Below are 21,800 nucleotides of genomic sequence, written 5' to 3'. Positions count from 1 at the left end.
AAAAACCTGTAAACAAGTCATCGATTACCAAAATAGTTGACAATAATTTAGAAATTGATTATGAATCGATGAATCGAGTTATTGTTGCAGCCTTAATTGGTACAAACCAGTTATTTACGTGTATTCACACCTGTGTGCAGTGAGCGTGCTTTCTGTTGTTCTTCTCTATAGGTACAGCATGAGCCAGTGATGGATTACAACTGTGTCGTCTACACAACCACAACTCCCTGTTCTCACACCGTTCCCCATAAAGTCAGTCCATAAAACTTTTTTTTTTGTTTTTGTGGAGCCAGCAGCTAATTTAAGGTTGACATTGTAGCTCAGGGAGACAACAACAACAACAACAACATCAACAACAGAAAAGCTATAGCACTAATTTCAACACATTCACTAACATGCTGAACACTTTGGAATTACATACAGGCAGCTCCTTATGTTCAGGTGAGATTAGATTTAGGTTTTAAAAGTCAACTCACACACGTTGTACAGGTCAGAAAGGCAAAGCTCAAGGTACAATGAATGAACACATCACAAATAAGACCTTTTTTTTTTTTTTTAAAGGCATTGATTGCCACTGTGGTAATTTCTCCTCAGTGATTGCAGAGCTGTGTTGTTTTGTGTGAAAGGAGAAAAAAGAGACGGAAGGAAAAACACAGTCTTCTCAAAAAAGTACAGATAGAAAATAAAGCTTTGCATATTCTTTTGGGCTTGTTTGAAAAGCAGCTTCTTGATAACAATATATGCTATTGTCCTTGATAGACAGCCGAGACTGGAGGAAAAAGGCTTCAAAGTAATAGGAAAAAGTTGACTGATGACACCTTTCATTCACTTTTCCCTTCAGTACAATACTGTATGTATTGATTCCCTGTTTAAAAATGACACAGTCAAATGTAAAAACACCACTTTTTACACAATAAGCGCTCACTGTGCGCCGCTTCCTAAATGAATAGAAATAAAATAGACTCGTTGTGTTTGACGGGAGAAGGAAGTTCCGCACTCAAACGGCAAAACTTTCTCCTCTGTTTCTGTTTTCTTGAGACCAAAGGGAACTGGCTCAGTTGCAGTGAAGCAGCTCCAGATCTATTCATGACATCGGGGCTTGACCTTATGTCCAACTGAGCCCCGGGGGGCGTCCTTCCTGCAGAAATGACCAAACCAATCCTGTTTTTTCTCTAGTTCTGATTTGATTTCCAAACCTGTTCAAATATAATCCCCAAAATAATCAGTTTGCTGTTGCCTTTCGTGCTGCATAAAATCATTAAGTCATATCTTACTGCCGCCTAATGTTCTCCTGCCTGTTGATTCAATTTGCTTCCCTCATAACATGACATTGTAGAGATTAGGCTTAACGATGTGTGGTTTTATTGTGTGCTTTACTGCCAGTAACAATTTTTGTTGTCAGTGATATTAAGGTGTCAGGCCATTTTCTACTGTAATATCATCGATGTTAACACAGAAAATTGTTTATTGTTGCTGTGTTTTTTGGGAGCCTTTTGAATGAAAATGAGTCAGAGATGTAAGTATGGCAAACAGTCTGTATTTATATAGCGCTTTTCTAGTCTCGGTGACCACTCAAAGATGCTTTGGGAATAAAAAGTAAATAACTAAACAAACATGAGGAATATAATCAGAAAGAACTTAGTCAGACAGCTTTAAATACGTATATTAAACCCTTTTACACAAGGCTATTCGACTTAAGGCCCGGGGTCCAGAACCGGCCCTACAAGCAATTTGGACCGGCCCGCGGCCAATTAACCCATAAATAATGAATGTATTATTAAAAAGCCAATAAAACCGTAGCTTCGCCTATTTCTGGCACTTTGCGTCCCTTTTTGGCAAATACTAGTACAGCTGTAATTGTAGGCAGTCTATGTATGTACCAGAGTTTTTTGCACTAAGAGCCAACTGTAGAAATGTACCTGAATATTGTTGGTTACTTATATTTCTGCAAAAATAGCCTATTGTGGCCATTGCACCTTAATGTTTTTGCACGATACGCAAATTGTATCATACCTGAATGTTGGTGGTTTTGTTACTTACCTTTTTATGCACAAAACTAGCAGCCATTTCAATAAATAAGTGCTAAATAATTTCTAACATTTTGTATCTACTTGTATCCGTTTACTGTACAATGCAACACAAAATAGTACCGGTACAGTTAAAAGAACTGTGTCAATATCTGGCAGTTATTTACAATTTACTACATGTTAAAATACTGTTTTAGCAGTTTAGAAGAAAAACACTGCAGTTGTTCATGAACTGATGACATTTGAACAGTACAACACGCAACTTCTCAGCTTTCCGAAACCGGTTTTTGCTACCGGAATTTTTACCGGTAGCAAACACCGTTATGTAACTATGGTGATGCAAAGTGCCAACGGCGAAACTTTCGGTTTTAAAGGGTTCAAAGCAACGTAGAGGAATCCTAATGAAGAACTGAAACTACTGCAACCAAAAGACAAATAAGTAGAATTTGCGGACAGAGCTAATTGTTTTTTTTTTTAATCAATTTTACATAAAACCAGCTGCAAATAGTCTCACCATACGATATCAGATGCTTTTCCACAGGGAAACAGCTCCCGCTCGTATAACTATGCGTTCAATAATTTACCATGGTCCTCAAAGCATGTAATAAAAATCGAAATGGCCCATCGATGTTAAAAAAAAAAAAATGGTTCCCCACACCTGTTATACAAGATACAGCTCATTAAAAAGAGCTGTACACACACACACACACACACACACATGCTACAAACACAAATTTAAACTTTTTATTCATGTCCACATCCGACCATTAATTCACCAAGGACATAACTCACACAACATATAACCTTCACTTTCGCACATATACACATTACCGAGGTGTGGGGTGGGGTTTTCATATGTTCTGTGCTACTCCCAGTCCATGAATGTGAGGCGATAATTTATCTCTGTGACCTGGTCAATGTAATTCTTTAATACAGTCAAATCTGCAAAGAGATGCGTAGAACTATAGTATAGAAGATGATGAGCGGCTTTAAAGAGTCCTTACAGAGCATTAAGTCTGAGGATCAAGCAGGGTGACGTCTTTCCTCACCTCATTAGAGCTGATATTTATGATATGGTATAGGCTTAGAGAGCGATGTTGTGAGTGGGAGTTGTCTCTGCATGATGTAAAAGAATGATCTGATGAGATCAAATGACTCGTTTCTCACGTGGCGACGTCTGACTGTGGAGAGAAAGAGAAAAAAAAAAACCCACGTGAGAGAATCACTCACGGGTTTACTTTGTCCAAGCCGTGTCCAAGAAAACTGAACTTCACGCACGCGGGACATTGATTAAAGTGAGGCGATGCTGATCTGCAGATGCATCAGTTATCAGTGCAGCGGCTTAAACCGCAGCGTTGCCATGGAAAAGGCACAACATGTGGGCCGAGCCACTCTCGGTACAGTGCTGTGGTTTTACGTGCGATTTGATCAATTTAGCTCGTTTGTGATTTGTCGCTATTGATCGAAAGACGCTGATAATATATGTTGGTATGGATTTTTACACTCACCTGAGGAGGAAGCCGAGGAGGAGCCCTGCCCGAGTCCTCCACTCTAATGATATACTTCCATGCAGTGCACCATGAGACTCTGATTCTGCATGGTCCTGAATTTAAAAGTCAACTTTATTATTAGAGCACATTTAAAAAGCAACCAAGTGCTTAAAGGTGCCATATGTAAGAATGTGGCCAAAAACGGTTACTACATTCAAATTCAAAATACAGAGGTCTTTAAGGTTTCGTTTTCTGACGTAACTGGCAACCCGTGGTTGCTCGGCAGGTGAGACTCTATTGACTGCAATGATTGGTAGACGGCGGTAGGTGGCGCCACATGCCAAAACATGATTTCAAAACATAAACATGATTTAAAGTCTGCAAAATATCTTTTTTAATGCAAATATTTTGTCTGTACTGTTGTTGTTGGTGAGTTCAGTTTGTTATATGAACATTATTCCTGAGTCTCTGTGACATATTAGGAGGATTTTATGGCCAGTTGCTTTAGATTTATTACATAATGCACCTTTAACAGATTTAAAGGCACAGCAACATAAAAAGTATAACATATAACATTAATAACAACAGTAAAATGGTAAAGAAGTGTCCGGGTTGACCATTCTGAGTGAAAGCTAAGGAGAAGAAGTGGGTCTTTAAAAGCGATTTAAAATGTTCAGTGATGAGGGCAGATATAATTTCCATGGGTAACTCTAAAGTTCCAAAGTTTAGGGGCAGCTACAGAAAAGACCCGATGATCGCCTCAGGTTTTTAGTCAGGATTTTGGCACTAAAATCTAAAAGCAGCTAATTATTACACCTCACGGCTTGAGAGCTTTAAGAGCTTTAAAATGAACAGGAAGCCAGTGGAGAGAGCGCAACACAGGTGTGATGTGGTCTCTCTTCTTTTTTCCTGTTAAAAGGCTAGTGACGGGTGTTCTGGACCATAACTGGAGTTGCTGGACAAAAGACAAGGAATTACAATAATCCAGCCGAGATGTTAGAAACTAGAGTCTCTCAGAGCTTGCGAGGGAGAGAGACCTTCACCTTGACAATAATCTGGGTCTCTACACTACAACAGGGCGACAGAATAAACATAAAACGGGATAAAAGCTCTAAAATATAAACCATTTGAGCGTCTATAGCAGAGTGTCTACACAAAACCGGTCCACTGCTTTGCTGACGTAATGCTAAACAAAGTCTTGAGTCCACAATAGCATAAACACAACAGCTGACAATGTTTTTTTGTTTTTGTTCTGCAATGGCATGTTGACTCTCCAGCGAGTTCATGTCATGTCTACTTAAGTTCTTAAAGGGCGTGTCCCATTCTGTAGGGGTAAGATTATAACCTCTGACCCTGTAAGTCTGTTTCGAAAGGGGTAAAAATTAGAAATGGAACTGGGCCAAACTGGTACAAACAGTATGAGGGAAATTGGATTGGATTCGAGAGGGTGCAAGTGTGACCGAAATTGACTCTCAACGGAAACGGAACATGGAAAATATGGGGAAGCCTTTAAGGCAGGACCCGCAGGTCAAAGTTCACTCTTGTTTAACTTTGACCTACACGATGAACGAACAACTGCATCTTGTGAATCCCCAGTCACATCCTTTCTCACAGCTGTCTCACACACACACACACACACACACGGAGAGTTCTGCGACCGTGGTGTCACCACAGCAACGTTTCACCAAAAAGCATCACATGACCTTCCCTTGTCCCACAATACCTCCCTGTTCGGGGCCCCGACGAACAGCTGCCCAGTCCCTTCATCTTCAGCCTCGCGGACAGGAAATGAGTCGCGGGGAGACATTTGACCCCGTGACCTCTGTGACTCTTAAGGGGTCATGAGGTAGCACAGTGCATTATAGTGTTTACATTGTTCCTTACTATGAGGTCAGAACTGGGGTGGACCTCCTAGAATAGAGAGAAAGTCTGAAAAGTGAAGGTTTTTAGATGCATCCCCCGGCTGCTTTCAGAACATGAAGACGCTTGTTTTCATCCACGGGCAAAAGAGGCAAAACAGGAAGCGTTACATTCCGCTCGCACAAGGCAAAACACTGAAGCCATATTACTATTATTACTTTTTTAAATCGGGTCTCTGATCTGCTGTATCTGTGTTTGTGTTTCTAAAACAGCAAAAGTATTTCACAAATCTGGATTCTTTTATATTCACGTCCATGCGACAGAGGCCACCGACGAGATCAATTCAATGCAACTAAGAAATGGAGGAAATTTGTTTTTTTTTTGACCTCCTGGAGAAATTATGCAAATGGTGAAACACAAACAAATACAGAGGCACGCAGCAGACATGAAAGAGTGGAGAGAAAAGGGGAATTAGATGAAAACAGATTGACTTTTTTTTTAATTAGGGATGAGTGGATATTGATAATTATCGTGATAAATATTACACGCTGACAGATTGATTTTTTTTTAAGTGACCGTAAGTGTTCTGTTTTAAAGATATTTCGACAAACAGTCGTGCTGATTGTATAACAGCCCAAAAAATTGATGCTGTTAATGGATTTTTTTATACACGCGTTGGGGCTCAAAACAAAAGAAGGTTGACCGGACTATTGAGCGAGATGCGGAAATCTTTCTATTATTAATCCAGATTATTGCTGAACATTATAATTGAAATGTAAAGTGTCAGGTGAGACGTTGTAAATGTAATAGGTCTTGTTCTTCTTATATTTTTTTATGTTGTATGCAGATAAGAATTAAAGAAGTTAACAACACATTATCTCCTCAGTCCTGTTTCTCTTCTCAGTCCACACACTACCGCTTCACCCCACTGCTCTCAAGTACCAATAAAATTGTCTATTTATTCTATTTTTATACATAATAAAAATACATAATATATATGTCTATACACAACAAGCCTTGAACCATTGTGTGAATAGTCTTTCGTTGTCTTTTCACACTATTTCATCTGTAGCCAGGATGGTAAAACGCCAATCAATAGTTGACTTTATGAGCTACAAACCATTAATGACGGCTACAAATCACTGGTCCGTCATGTTTTAGTGACCCCAGGAAACATTGGTCATTTCCTGTGCATCGTTCACTTTGCTCGAACGTTCTAATTTTTGTGTGCTTTTTGTTTCATGAAATGCAGCCGTATTTTTGTGCCGTTGCTTCCTCAAAAAACAAACAAAACAAACTGAAGTTCTTAGTTGCCCGTAAGATGACGGGGTTACACAGATAATAATAACCCCCCCAAACTTACGACAACTACCACTGTTCAGCCTCTGAACGCAGATCAAGATTAGACAAGAATCAAACACGACGGCCTCACGCTGAGTTTCTGTCTTCAAGAAACACATTTGTCTTCAGAGAGAACAGAAATCTAACATGTGCCCATATCACACAAGTATAAATGTCTCACATCAAGCAGTTCTCTGCACCAAAAAGAGATTTATCCTGACCAGATTTTTATCTACAATCGCTCACAGCCGAGCCACAGCGTTGTTATCACGCGTCAAAGCAGTCGTAGCAGCTCCCCATTTCACATTGCCAGTGTTTTCAAAGAGGACGTTGACTTAAAGCAGCACACTGGGCCCGATGTAGGATCCACGGGAACCAAAGTTCACCCACAAGTCTGACTGAGAAGCTCTTTAAATCATTCCAACGGCAAATACTGAGCGCAAACACGATTTACTGAAGAAATGAAGGATTTGGGCTCATCCGTGCAAACAGATCAGATCAAAGAGGAGAGAACGTAGGTGAGGAGGAAGAAAGAGAGGGAAATTGGGCGTGACGTGAAGACCTGGTAGTAAAGGAGTGAAAATTAATCCATGCCTAAGAAATCATCAATCCACCGTGATGGGGTTCCATCAACTTTACGGTCGGAGCTGTAAAGCAACTCTTGGCCGTTTAAACGTCTCAGTGAAGACGTGTTTGTGTCCGGGGGGGTTAACAGCTCGAGTGCGGGAACCTCATTAATAAAGTATAAATATTAATATGAAATATAAATGAATATAACACAAAAGATCAAGTCTTTATAAATCTTTAGTTTGCATATGGATGAGGCGCCGAGTGCAAATGAGAACCTGCAGCGGAATATTTTCTACACTGCACTGCTGATTTCACTGATTCGTGCTCATTAGCACTGACTTATAAACCTGTATTTTTTGATTTATAATTGGTGTGTTTTACTATAAACATCATCACATTTCAGTTTGCTTAACCCTTCGATGTCTGCCGTATACATTCAATTATCTATCTCTAGGCCCCGTCCTATGTTCCCCGCTTTGTATGAGACCGGGGAACATAGGACCCTTTCTCTAAAAAAGGGTTCTATGTTCCCCGCTGTTCACCCAAAAGGACCCAGGGAACATAGGACCCTACCCCTTACCCTAACCCTAACCCTTACCCTTACCCTTACCCTAACCGTTTACCCTGGAGCTCCACACCCAGGCTTCCACAAAGTGGGGAACATAGGACCCTTTTTTTAAAAAAAAGGTCCTATGTTCCCCGATCGGGGGAAGCATCTAAGCAAACTAAGCTAATGTCACAATTTTACTAAATATGATCTTCCAGTGAGGCAAACAGAGTAAAAACAAAAACAAAGTGCATACTCTTATTTTGTTATTAGCTGGGATTCTGATGCAAATAGATGACAGCTCTATAAAAACATATATGGACCCTATCCAAACAGGAAACTAACTGCTGCTGCTTTGGCTGACAAAGACACAAGATGACTTGTGCAGGATGTGTTTTAACTTTTTTTGATCTCAATTAGAATCAGTTCTGATTTTTACTCTTTCTCCTCCCCAGCTTGCAATGAACTGGAAAGACAGATGTTGGAGGAAACCAACGCGGACAAAAAAAAAAAGAAGTCATCAGTTCGATTCCAGCCCGCTCTTTTACAAACAGATGCTACGCGTGCCGCCCTGCTGACACTATCAATCACGCGAGAGTACTTCTTTTTTTTTTTTGCTCCGCTACAGATACTGTGCACATAGTATAATGGGACACAAGTCTGACTTGATGAAAAGATACTGTACAAGATGATGGATGTGTTTTTGTTCCGACAGTCGCTTGTGCTTGCATAGTCAAACAAGATGACATCCTTTCCTTTGTCTGTTCCGACCACTTTTCCTTGACGTTGATGAGAAATGTGAGAGGAAACGTGAAGCATGAGGAATCGGGAGGGAGAAAACTACACAAGTCTACAACAGCAAGATTTGCGGGCTCGGTCATGCTCACCAAGATGCATAGATTCATACATGATCTCACATTCCATTCCAGTAGCAGCCATTTCTCACCGGGTAATTGTCCCGATTTGTATTCTCTTGCATTCTTTATACATTCTGAGTTGTATAGGTGCGGGTACTCGCGAAAACTCAAGGCTACCGTCTCTTTTGACCGAACAAAACTGCGTCAACTACCGGGAACATGCGCAAGGAGTGCGATGAGCCCGTGGGGACTCAAACTGGAGGTGTGCATGCATTTGTTCATGTGGTTTAACATAGAATTATGTGGTGGTGAATCCAAGGCTACGCACCATTACAGCAGTGTTTTCCCAGGGACCCTGCCCTGCATGTTTTGCATGCATCAGGTGTCGGGCAACACCTAAAACATGCAGAGCAGTGAGTCCCCGAAGACCAGGATTGGTAAACACTAGGTTGGAGTTTAAAGCTTTAAGGCAGTGGTGTCAAACTCATTTTAGCCCGGGGGGCCAAATCCAGGGCAATTTTTGATCCCAAGTGGGGCCAAACCAGTAAAATAATACTAACAACCTACACACAAGTACTCCAAAAAATGTTTCCCCTCGTCTTGTATTTACTAAGTTATCAAGTCATCTTTTTACAAAACATATTATGAGCAACCTGATGGCTCCTGACAACAACAAAAGAAGAACAAAAATAATTGCTAATATTCAAAAAGTATATTCTGGATCGCATCAAATCAAACGACACTGTAGTTTATACGCTTTTTTAAATCAACTCTTACTCTTAACGTGTTTAGTTTTCTATGCCTGAGAATAAACCTGTTATGTGCACTTTAATCAATGGCATTGCTTTTTGGAGGCTGCCATTTCTACAGCAGCCCAAATAGTCAAACTAGCCAGTGTGTGTTTGTGCGTGTGTGTGAAGTTGGTACTACACAAATGAAGAGAAACGACATCCTTTGTGTGGTACATGAAGTCCACCTGAGTTCCCTGACATGCTTTGAAAAGAAGGGTTTTTATCTGTGCTCTCTCACCATTAGGTTCCAACTAACTCCGACACACTGGCTCTTAAAAAGACACTTTAGATGTGCAGTCATTTCGATGTAAAAGAGGTACAACATTATCACGCTTCTCCTTTCGTAAGGCACTGTTCAACAGGTGTGTGGCCTTGGAGTTTGATGAGTCTTTAATGGCCGCCACTTACATATGTCTGGGTCATTTCACACACTAAGGACACTCAGGAGAACTAAGGATTCTGCTTCCATTCAGGTTGAGACGTCATTATTTTTATTTTTTAGATAGACAAAGACATAGACAAATCTGTCCTAATTTGCATATTTGCGAGTGTGGCAGCATGGCGACGAGGATTAAAATGTGACTAAGTGATTAATTTAATCCCTGTTTTAGGAACATCTGGTTGTACAGGGAGTCCGTGGCGACACAACTTCTGTTCATGTGGGAAACAACACAAAAGGTGCCATGGCAGGAGAATACTGTACAGCGCGGGAGAGGAAATAGAATCTGTGGTGAGTGAAAGAGAATGGGTGGGAACAGGAAAACATAATAAAAGGAATAGTAAGAGGATAAAAACAAATAAAAATAAAGAACGGGGGGGTTACAGAGGGCAGACTTTGAAACACATATTCATCACACACTGTAATAAGATGGTGCAGTGGTGGGGAACATTTTTCCTATCAAGGGCCATTTCAATTTTTAGAACATCCTTCTCGAGCCACACCATATTATTGAACACACTTTATATCACAGTAACCTCTAATATGATGGCTGGACGATAAGCTTCTCTTTAGCAACGTGTCTGATGTCAGACGGTAGAGATGACGACGATTTGTTTCTCACTTAGATGGGGATGAAACGGACGCCCGTCCACAGTATGCGACAGCTGTGTGCTGTGTAAGGAGCGACGTACGTAAATGATTGGGCTTTTTTTTTTTTTTTTACATAACAGCCCAATCATTTGCATAAAAAGTGTAACGTCATACCAGCACAACACAAAGAAGAAGAGGACGACACTGCAAACAAAGAGCAACAATGGACGACATCCAGCATTCCACGTTCTACTGGATTTCAAATGGTAAATATGAAACATGTTTCAACAGCGATTAACTGACGTCACCCACAGTCCGCCTCCGTGTCTGTTTATATTCTGAAGTCATGTTAAGATGCCAAATCCCTGGATTCTCCTCCCTGAAATGGTTTTATTAAACTGCAAGTGTGTGGTCTTGACTGGATCGTCTAGTCTGTGCTTTTAGATTAAAACATTTAAAGTCGATTACAAAGTTTGTTTGTGGTCTCCCACGTTTTTTTTTTAGCAGGCTAAAGTAAAACCACTGCAGAGTTTCCAGCTCCACCTTTTAAAATCCATACTACTGTGCTATGTACCCCAAGGGAAGTCGTGCCAAAAACTGGAATGGTATGAATTGTTTTTTTTTTTTGGTAGCCTTCTAAAATCTTCACAATGGAAACACAAATAATTGTGCGACAGAACCACATCGTATAGCTTGTTGGAAAGAGAGGTATTGAAAGATAATTTGTGCTGTCAAATATGTGCAGGTTGGGGGAAAAAAAAAATATCCATCCATCAATCTTCTACCACTTCATCCTACACATAAGAGTCACGTGATTGCTGTGTCAATCTCAGCTGACATAGGGCAAAAGGTGGGGTCACACCCTGGACAGAGGTGTCCATCATAGGGCACCTATGGTCAGTTTAGAGTGTTAAATTGACCTCACCCCCCTGTTGCATGTTTTTGGACTGTGGGAGGAAACTGGAGAACCCCGGAGAAAACCCCCACACATGCAGGGAGAGTCAAGAACCTGGGTCTTCTTGCTCCAATTGACATTCATTCGATGTACATGTGCTAACTCATGCATCCACCGTGTGGCCCTGGCCTCTTAAATATGAGCAGCAGACATTTCTAAAGTTTTGCTTTATTTACGTCTCCCCAGCAACTAGCGAGAAATCCCGCCTCATCTGTAGGCCGTCAAAAAACATCCATTAAGTCTTTACCGTCGTCACAGACTCACAGGCCCAGTCAATAGTGTGCACCTTCCCCGAGAGGATGGTGAAAGTTCTCTGCCGGCATAAGTTTAGCTCTCACTTGGGCTCTTGGACAACCGAGTGTCCTCTACTATCACAACACCAGAGTGCATACTTTTCTGCAACTTCAGCAACTTCAAACGTTTCACTTTAGCTGCATGTTCATGCTGCATCTGGTGTCTGAGAGAAAGTGGATTTGTTATCACCACAATTTAGACATGCTTTTGCTTGGGAAAACAACAATTTGCCAGTTTCCTGCTGCTTTTTATTTCCACAGGAGCCGTAGGGACCACCCTGAAAGGACATGTTCATCTGCTATTTCATCACATAGGAATCATTTCTGCTATTTGAATTTGATGGTATTTCTCTGAGGGCCTTGGGTTAGGGTCTTGTTAGTCAAGCATGTTAACTGCAGGCTCATGTATGGACTGAGGAAGCTCAAATTTCCACATTAAAGATTTTCTTTGGTTGTTCTTCATCGTGCAATGGAGCGTGTGTGTGTGTTTTAAAAGGACGTCCAGCAAAAGATTCAGACAAGAGCTAGAGCTGAACTGAATCAGCAAATATGCAAGAACTATATAAATGCTTTATGAATGTTTGAAATGGAAGTGGTTGACTGGTTTTATTTTACTTTCTTTCTTTCTTTCTTTCTTTCTTTCTTTCTTTCTTTCTTTCTTTCTTTCTTTCTTTCTTTCTTTCTTTCTTTTGCAGGGAGACCATGATAACCACTTTGCTGAAAGTGCTAATCACTGGTTTGGAGCGTTTTGCTTGCAAGTGGTAAAATGTATGCCATCTGTGCCAGCAGCAGCAGCAGCAGCAGCAGCTCACCTCCACTTCACAGATGCCAACAACTAACAGCATCACGGTGTATATTTAAGACCTTCATTTTGACAACTAACATTTTGGTTGGAAATTAGTGGCAACCTTAAATTTACACCGTGGCAAGAAGGCTATGCCGCGCGCTAGTTAACCTGCACATTATTGCAGGAGACACAAAAGCCACAGGAGCACAAATGAGCGCACGGAAGAGCACGCAGAGTGCAAACAACCATGTAAATACTCTGTCACCTCACATTCTCTCCATTACGAGACCTTTTATATGCTGTTTAAGGACATAAAAATGTGCCTGCGACCGAAATGAAACGAGTAAACCTCGAGAAAATTTGGCAAGAGATTAAAAAAAAAATCAACAAATTAGAAGAACCCCCCTGTGTAACTGGGGCTCAACTTAACAGGCACAAGTTTTGGTGGCTCCGCTGTGGGAGGAAAAAAAAAAGAAGAAGCCTCAATCCTCCTTTGAAGTTCCTCTTCTCTGTGGGCGGTAATGGCACGGCACCCAGCCAGAGTCCACAGACACAAGGATTGAATAAAGCTTGCCCAGTGTCTCTCGACAGTGACAATAAAGCAGAAGGACGCACTCACAACACTTGAAAAAAGCCTTCGACTGAGCACGTGTTTAACATCGACTCGTCAATTCACACGCGTCGTTTCTTCTTAAATGTTTGTTTATGAGGATTATATCGACAGGTATATCATTTATTTGGCTGTTCCCCCCCCTCCGACTGTTTCACAATGTTTGATAAATAATAGGGAAAAAAAGTCATTCATAATTACATGACTGTTTCTGGTAATCGATATCACATGGAGATTGTTTTTTACACTCGGTGACCTTTGGGAATCTGGGAAATGTCAATCAAATGCACTTTTACAGCAACCGGCGTCAATAATACACATGATATAATGGTCATTTAACTCTCTGTTCATAAGCATTTTTTAATATACCCAGTACCCTGAAGCTCAGCTACTAAAGCTTAGAGACACTAGAGATCCAAGAGAGCCATCATTTTTCTTTTAAAGTTCAAAGCTCTATGTTGGAAAACACACTAGACATGATAATGTATTTATGGGCTGTCCTTGTATGTGGTTCATAAAAAGCCCGCACGCATGCCATGGGCTACTATAGCGATCCTTACACACAGGACAATGTCTCTGCGGTGTTAACTGAGGTATGTCGGCAACTGGCGCGTCTACAGAAACTCATGCAAAAATATGCACACACACACACACGCATGTATGTATGTATGTATGCATGTGCCCACTTGGGTCTCTGTATGTGTTTGACTCTATTTTTAGAGCGCGGTCCCACACTCCTAGACCATTAACCCCACAGCAAGATTAAACCGTGACAAGATTGTTCCACTTGAAATTCTGGAGACTTTTAGTGGCTCATTATATTCACTTGATAAGAAGTGGAGTATCAATGCCTGGCTATAAGAAAGTGGGTCTAATTGCCAGTGATATGGAGAAGCTTATCTCAGCCACCCAGTCAATCTCTCTTGGTCCTACGTCCCACCCCACCCCCCACCCCCACCCCCTCCTCATGTCTAGTTCCCTTTGTGTCACTGGGAACTTTCAGAGAAACGGCCTCATGAACACGCAGCGGTCTTGAAGTTGACTTCACAGATGATAAGCAATCATCCAGCGTCGCCCGTTTTCCTTCTCCTATTTTTTCTGTCATCCGTCATCGGGTTACACTGTGACTTGTTAGGGTTTGGACAAATGCTGACGAGGGACAAACTATGAGATCACCAGAGTGGCGATGGACACACACCAACACAAACGCACGTACACACATGCCATCTTGAACTGACAGAGAACTGACACACAACTTTGACATAAACCACATTGATTATATTTCTGCCAATTTCTGCAAGCAATTGGAGAGCAGCTTTGTTGCTGCTTTCTGGTTTCCTTGATCGTACTATTAAAGCAGTCTATTGGCAGTTCACTTGGCAGGGCTACAGATTATTTTAGTTTTTTCGGCAGTACGAGCCAGCGCAACACCAGAAACCACTGTAATTACAAGATTTAGTTGGGGCCTTTGAATAGCAATGGCAACTGAAAAACCTTGATCTGGTTGAGGAGGCCCGGGCTCCTCGGGTTAAAATAGAACTGTCCACATGGAGCTGATTTGAGGTTTTCTATATGTGGGCCCGCACGAGTAATGAAGTCAGTCCAAGCCAAAGGAATACAAGAGCATCGCGTGCTTCTCTGTTGTGGTAGACATCGCCGGGCATGCCCTCCATATTAAATTCATCACTAATGTAAAATCAAACAGTTTAAGACGGGCTATGACTACTGTGCTGTGGATGAAAAATGTTCTTTTTAACCGTCTCTTGAAATGAAAAGCAGGCAAATGGTGTTCTGGAGACACAGCATTATTGTTCCACAAATTAGTTCAGCCATTCTTCTATTAAATAAAGTCAGTCAACAGAGGAATAATGAATTGGTGTGCTTGTGCGTTGCACTGGAATGCACAAACACATTTCCCTGGGGGGGGCACCAGTTTGGCCAGATTCTTGGTATGAAACAAGGATTTCCCCCACTTTGATGCAGACAAAGAGCCAGTGCTTAGACGCATGAGATGCTATCTAAAATGCTCCCACTGACCACAACACATTCCCTGTGCATACTGTAAGTCATCTGAAGTTACACGGTGGTCGTCACCGACTAAAAACACCGCGCAGACGTATGTACGGCAGCTGCCACACATCTGTCCCACACCCTCACTGCGACAATGCAGGAGCCTTCAAGGCCCGCGAAGACACTCTGCAAACTCTGACAAGCTGCTCAGAAACATGCAAAACTGCGAAGACAGACGCGATTGAAGGCCTGAACGGTTACCGTGGCATCTTTGTGACAAGCTAAACTGTCTACTGTGCTCGCTCTGTCAATCATTACACAATGATGCATTCTACCCTACTGTGTAGTCATCTACCACTTGACATCCCTGTGATTCAAAAGCCACAGACGGAAAAGGTCACACAGTTTGATCGCTGCACAGCACTATTGAATGTTTTCAGGAAAGTTGTACTTCTGTACCTGCTAAGGACATTTAAGTAGATTTTTTTTTTTTTTACGACCTCTGAAGGAGAAATCACTCCCTGAATCATTAGACTGGTACATTTGAGGAGAAGCGCTCCAAAGTATCCTCTTCCTTTTCATCCCGCACACAGTCCAATCTCGACTGATTACTCATTTCATCGCAACAATCTCTCAATCACACTTTCTCTTGACTTCCAGTTTTCTGCTGCTTCTGTCCTTGAGTCTCTGGGTGCAATCAGAAGAGCCCATGATGGCCTGGTAGAAGAAGAAGAAAGCCGTCTATCTCAACTGGGAGAAAACATAAAATGAGGGGAAGGAGACTGAAAGGACAGAATATGATACTGGCAAAATGTGCTTGTCTGAGAGGCAAGACAGAGCTAATGAGGGCTGGTGGTATTGGAAACAGACAGGCTGGTTGCATGAGAACTCAAGTATTATGAGGTACAGCGAGGAGGGAGAATGGTGGTGGGTGGCGACCGACGACTACTAGGCCCCTTTTTTTCTCTCTAATTCAATGGACACAAGGCCAGATGGTATCCTCATTGAAGACATTTTAAAGGAACATTTGAATTAAAGGCAGTCTGGCGGGGTGTAGATTCCCCATCATACATCTGGTTTCATTTCTTACAACATGTAAAACATAAAAAAAGATTAATACTACACAGGTCACTTTGTACACGGTTACATAGCATGTGTAACGAGTTTGTCACCTCTCTCTCTCCACAGCATGTACAGTACTTCTTCAGAAGACAAATTATCCATCAAGTATCTCAGTAAATTAAGGCCACGTCATACTTCTACAACTGCGTAATGCATTATCTGACTGCGTAACTACGGAGACCCCTCGAGCCCTCACAGTTCTCTGTCGTGGTGCCGGATACGCACTGCAATTTCCCGCCCGATCAGTAGGGGTCGCTACGCAAGGTTGTTGTGCTTCTGGCTACAGTGAGCAACGGCGTCCGAGAGAGAAAGACTGTTGTAGTTGTTTCAGCGGAATGACATTGGCAGAGGTTTCTCACCTGTAATTAATATTTTTCTGTGTCCCGAAACGCAGTTTTAAGATAATTTGAGGTGAGAAATTGGCCATTTAGAGTCTAAACATGTGGTTTGTGTATTAAGATATGACGTATTTATAGTTTGGCAGCGACGTTGATCGGCTCTGCCTCTGTGGACGCTCGGTGCGCACAGTGGCAGCGTTATCTCAGCCTGTCCTGAGGACCAATCGCTTGCTGTCTCCGTTTTGTCCCTTGACGGAGTGCTGGACACTTAAAAAACATTTTGTGCAGCCAGAGAGGACGGAGAGGCTCTCCGACAGGCTCTCCGGTGACGTAGAGGGGTCTCCATAACTGACGTAGAATAGCCCTTTATGCAGACGGAGAATAAATTGGGCTTTAGTGGGCTTCACAACAACACAACTGAAAACTGGAATCCTTTACTTTTTGTGGTGATTTTTTTTAATTACAGTCACAGTTTAGCCCACGGTGGTTAAAAAGAGAATCCGATACATAAAAGCAAATTCAGCTCAGTGGCTCTGAAGTGTAATGGGACCGGAGAGCAGTGGGGACGGGGATCGGGACACAGTTCGGTGGGTAGAGGGCTGTTTTTTTGGCAGTTAAGAACGTCGCAAAGGCTGAAGCCACGCAAACCGTGAACGTCAAATTATCCACCTGCTCTCAGCAGCTGAGCACGACTTCACCAATTCTGGATAATTCTTTTTTTTTTAAAGTCAATCAGCCAGTCACAGGGGAGGACGGCGCTCATCTGTCCGTCTCTGTCCAGCGCCATCAAACCCCCGTCGAACCCGACGCGTCTGCCTTTGTTGAGACCTCTAATTGCACCGCTGTGTACGATCCCACTCCCTCCAAGGGACGGGGAACAAGTCACAGTCTTTTAGATCAAAACACACTGAAAACAGTTCATCCCTTGACGACAGAGCGCTCTCATTAGAGCCAGAAATTAGACATTGCCTTGGGTGTGATGCCCATTTTTTTTCATTGTCAAGATCTGGTCACCAACTAATAATAAAAATAATTAGTAGCAGCAAAATATTTTCTTCTCAACTGCAACGTTGCAAAGAAAGTCTCAGATTTGTCAAGGTTAAAACAAGGCTAATGAAGCTGTAAAGCTTTTCTTTCAAAAACAGGGGAAAAAAAGCATTTACTTGTCTGACATGTTTCAACCTTACATTCTCATTTAAACCTGCATGAAAGTTTAAAGGTGGGTATAAAAACAAAATGGAAAGTGCCTTGAGAGCTACCTTCACCAACACTTTGAGAAAATCAGACAAAATGTGGATAAATACTCCATCCTGCTCTGTTAAACCCACGTTTTAAGAACATCTGCTCAGTAGTTTCCGTGTAATCCCGCTAAGAGACAGGCAAACTGCATTAAAAAAGCATAATCTTACAAGTGGAGGTAATGATTTCCAGTAAGTGGGACTGTTTCCTTGTGTATTCAGTTGGATTAAGCTTTCAGCAGCTTTAAGCTTTTTCGGAGCCTTTTGTTTGGTTTGTGCTTCCAAAAAGACAAAGTAAACCGAGCAGCTGCTCCCAGCAACGTCTTAACACGCAAAAACCAGTTGTACAGCCCCGGAACGACGGCGGAGAGCTATGAATTTTAAATAAGCAATCAATTTCACACTTTTGATATGAAAACGAGGACCAGTAATCCGAGCGAAAGCCCATATTACTCTGCTTCTGTTGCATGGGAAAGACGCCAAGTGTTTGTTCACACTCACTCCAAACGCATGCTCGATATGGGATGATATAGTATCAAGGCAGCTTTAAGGATTTCCCCGATCAAACACGAGACGGCGCTCGTCTGTCCAGCCAAAACACTTTGAATCTTCAGTGTAACGACGAGATTAATGCTGCCAAATTAAAACGCTGAGGAAATTAAACATCTATACTCTATAGCGTTGTTCGCGAGGTTTACAGCTGAGCGACGATTACCTCGTATTTGACTGATCATACAACAATTCTTTGTTGTTGTTGGGGTTTTTTTTTTTTTTGGTGAGACATAAAGACCACTAACTTCCCCAGAGACGTGTCTTTTCACCTTGCCACCATCTTCACATCCTAAACACTTCCTGATGAGATCTGCTGATGACTCAGAAGAGTGTTCTTCTCTGCGCGCTCACACGCCACCGCCACCACGTGATTAAAGTCCCCAATAAGAAAGGGACAATTATGTCTGCTCCATCTGAGTGTGTAACTAAATCACAGGAGACGATCAGACGGTCTCCATGGAGCACAGAGACAGTGGGGAGACAGTGGACTTGCACGGTCCAGCATTAGAAACACTTCACTCTCAAGGTTCTGTAAAAACTAACAGAGACTAAAAAAACTCACTGTGCAGATTATACGGCCTGAATGGGTTAGGAAACTGTTGGCACACAGGTAGTGCTCACACGGCACGGATCCGTGCCGCAGGTGCACCCTTGGTAAACTGCCGTGGGAATAATACACAACTCCTTATATGGACATCCTGGGTATGTGTGTTTTAAGTAGCAATAATTGTGCAGAAGTCACAACGTTTTTCTTTTCTTTTGAACTTTCACAAATCAGGTGCTCAGGTGTGTTTATATAGTTGGTTAGTTTTTTTTCATTAGATTGCCTAGTTTGTGCCGGAAAAAAGGATATAAGACACTCTATATTGCACATCATTATAGCCTCTGTATAAACTGTACATTTTAACATATGGGAAAAAAGCAGCGAAGATGCCCTGTGTTCTAAGGGATAATAAAAGCAATAGAAATAGAAAAGACTGAGTGGAAATGGTGAACGAGAGAGAGTCGCGTGTGGACAGATGAGGAAACCACTTCACCACTTGTAGTAATATTTGCAAAAAGCAAATATTACTACAATAATAGAGAAAAAAGCATTTCATCTACATCTACAGAAGCAAAATGATGAATACAAGCTTCAAGAAATTGTTACATGAAAGACAGTGCTTGACACCTATATTATTATGTTGCCTTTCTAGGTCCAGAATCATTCTTCAAGCATCCGTGTCACCCTACATGAGGACACCTCTAGTTTGAGTCCATGCTGACCACATGCTCCCTGGTGCCAATGAAGAGGTCCATTGACGCGCTCACGTGAACAAATCAGCGCTCAAAGGATACAAGAACATACAAAAGGAGGTGATCTCCTGGTGAGAAATCGCTCCCACAGGAATGTAAATATTAGATCAGGCAGTGGTGCACGCGTGGAGCGTTGGACTCAAGCGGAGCCTCTTTTAAGTATGAATGGAACCGCTGGCATGCATGTGCGAGTGGAAAAGTAGGTCTCCACGAGTGAAGTGTAGGAAGTATGACCCAGCGTAGGAAGTATGACTTCTACTTCTGTGGTGACCTAGACTTTAAATTTACGTCCACCTACTTCCTACATCAGTGAATGAACTCCTAATATTTGTGTCACAGCAGTGGATGGAAACACACATTCATTCATGTTCTACCGCTTTATCTTCCACACAATAGTCCACAATAGGACGGAAGATGGGGTACATTTTGGACAGGTTGCGAGTCCATCCAGTCTCACAAGCACACACCTGTGGTCCATTTTAGAGTGTCCAATTTGCCAAATACCACAGATCTGCATGTTTTTGAACTGTGTGAGGAGACTGGAGAACCGGGGGAGAACATGCAAACTCCCTTGTTCCGTTCATGAACCCATGCTGCAAAGGCAAAAGTGCTCAACACTAACTACACCAACCATGTGACCTGGGAACACACACACACACATACTGTAAATTCTGTTTAAATTTGCAATTTGTATTTCAGAGGTGACACGTGGCTGCAGGGAGAGATGCAAAGCACTTTCAGTCGTAAAAAAAAAAAGGAGGAATTTGTGTTCCATGGGGTCACAGTGAAGCATGCATTTATTTCATTTGCAGATGTATTCATCAACAACTTAAACAGATCCATGACAGCGCTGATAGTTTTGCTCTGATGCTATACATGAAGATGCTTCCAGTCTGTTCAAACAACACGGACACACCACAACTCGTACTAGAAACTACACTTAATGTGCAGCCTATGTGTTCATATCTTGTCATTTTTTAATTGTCTAGAGTTGAATTATTATTGCAGGATCTGCTGCTATACAGCAAAAAAAAAATCTTGAATCATTGAACGCAGCCCTACTTTAAAAAGCCATGAAACTTGGCAACAGATGACATATTACTGGAGCAAAGTGTCCCCCCACAGATACGGGCTCAGAGAGGAGAATAGCCAATAACGAGTGGTGGCTCTCATGTGTGTGTGTGTCACTGTGTGCGTGAAGACTATGAGTCTGCTTTTGCAATTCATTACACAGCCTGCATGCAGTGGAGCAGGTTGATGCTCCACACCAAAGCAAAAAAAAATACATTTACAGTTATTTATTGCACCACCACAGGGAGAACACGATCCTGTTTTTATTTCTCCTGCATCACATATATAGAGTGACTCTCAGAAATTGAGTGTTTTAACATTCAAGTCAAGCGTGGAGAGGAGAGGAGAGCATCTGCCTCCCACTGATAAAAGTAGGGAAAACTGCGCGTTCAGAAGCATGAACGCATCTCTGCGTCCAGCTGTGATTCCAAGCGGGAACCCGATTGCGTAGAAAAGTGACAATAATAACTCATACAACTTTCGGGGTAAAAAAAGGTGCAAAACCTACCACTCCTGTGTCCAGCTGCTCTGTCGTCTGAGGAGAAGGAGCCGCTCCAGTCACAGGTAAAAACCACAGTATCTGCAGCAGCAGCAGCATCTCCACTGAAACGGTCCTCATCCACTTGAGCAGAGCCGGATAAAACACCATGATGCTGCCCCTATGACAGGCTGATCCTGCGGGGCTCACACACCGACCCCGACACCCGCATCCACGGGATCAATCCCACTCCGACACTCCGGTGAAAAAAAAAAACACACACACACACACTCACACACACACACACACGCACAGATTTACCTCACTGTCGAGCGCAAACACATAAAACACATGAAACCCGGTGGCCGATTCACAAGTTTGCTTCACCACCACCGCGCAACTAAATCGCCAGAGTGGTCACACACATACACTCACACACACACAAAAAAATAACGTGTATATTCCTGTTTTAAACCCAAGTCCATGTGGTGTGAATAGTCCTTGGTTCCGCTGCTGATCCAGCACTGGAGCAACTGA

The 21,800-nt window shown here is 42.2% G+C and overlaps 1 protein-coding gene across 1 annotated transcript in view; it reads right to left on the bottom strand.

Moving 5' to 3' along the window:
- LOC310937757 (matrix metalloproteinase-17-like) overlaps positions 1-21,404 on the bottom strand; it is a gene marked incomplete at its 5' end in the record, with an annotated part of 84,240 nt that extends 62,836 nt beyond the window's left edge. The window contains one exon of the mRNA XM_083902104.1: positions 21,294-21,404. Coding sequence (XP_083758230.1) covers positions 21,294-21,404 — 111 coding nt within the window. The remainder of the gene's footprint in view (positions 1-21,293) is intronic.
- Between the last annotated feature and the right edge of the window lie 396 nt (positions 21,405-21,800).

Source organism: Microchirus variegatus (genome assembly GCF_963457635.1).
Source record: "Microchirus variegatus genome assembly, chromosome: 16".
In the NCBI taxonomy this organism is placed as follows: domain Eukaryota; kingdom Metazoa; phylum Chordata; class Actinopteri; order Pleuronectiformes; family Soleidae; genus Microchirus; species Microchirus variegatus.
Note: the sequence above shows the minus strand (reverse complement) of the source record. Positions and strands in the feature narration are given on the sequence as shown.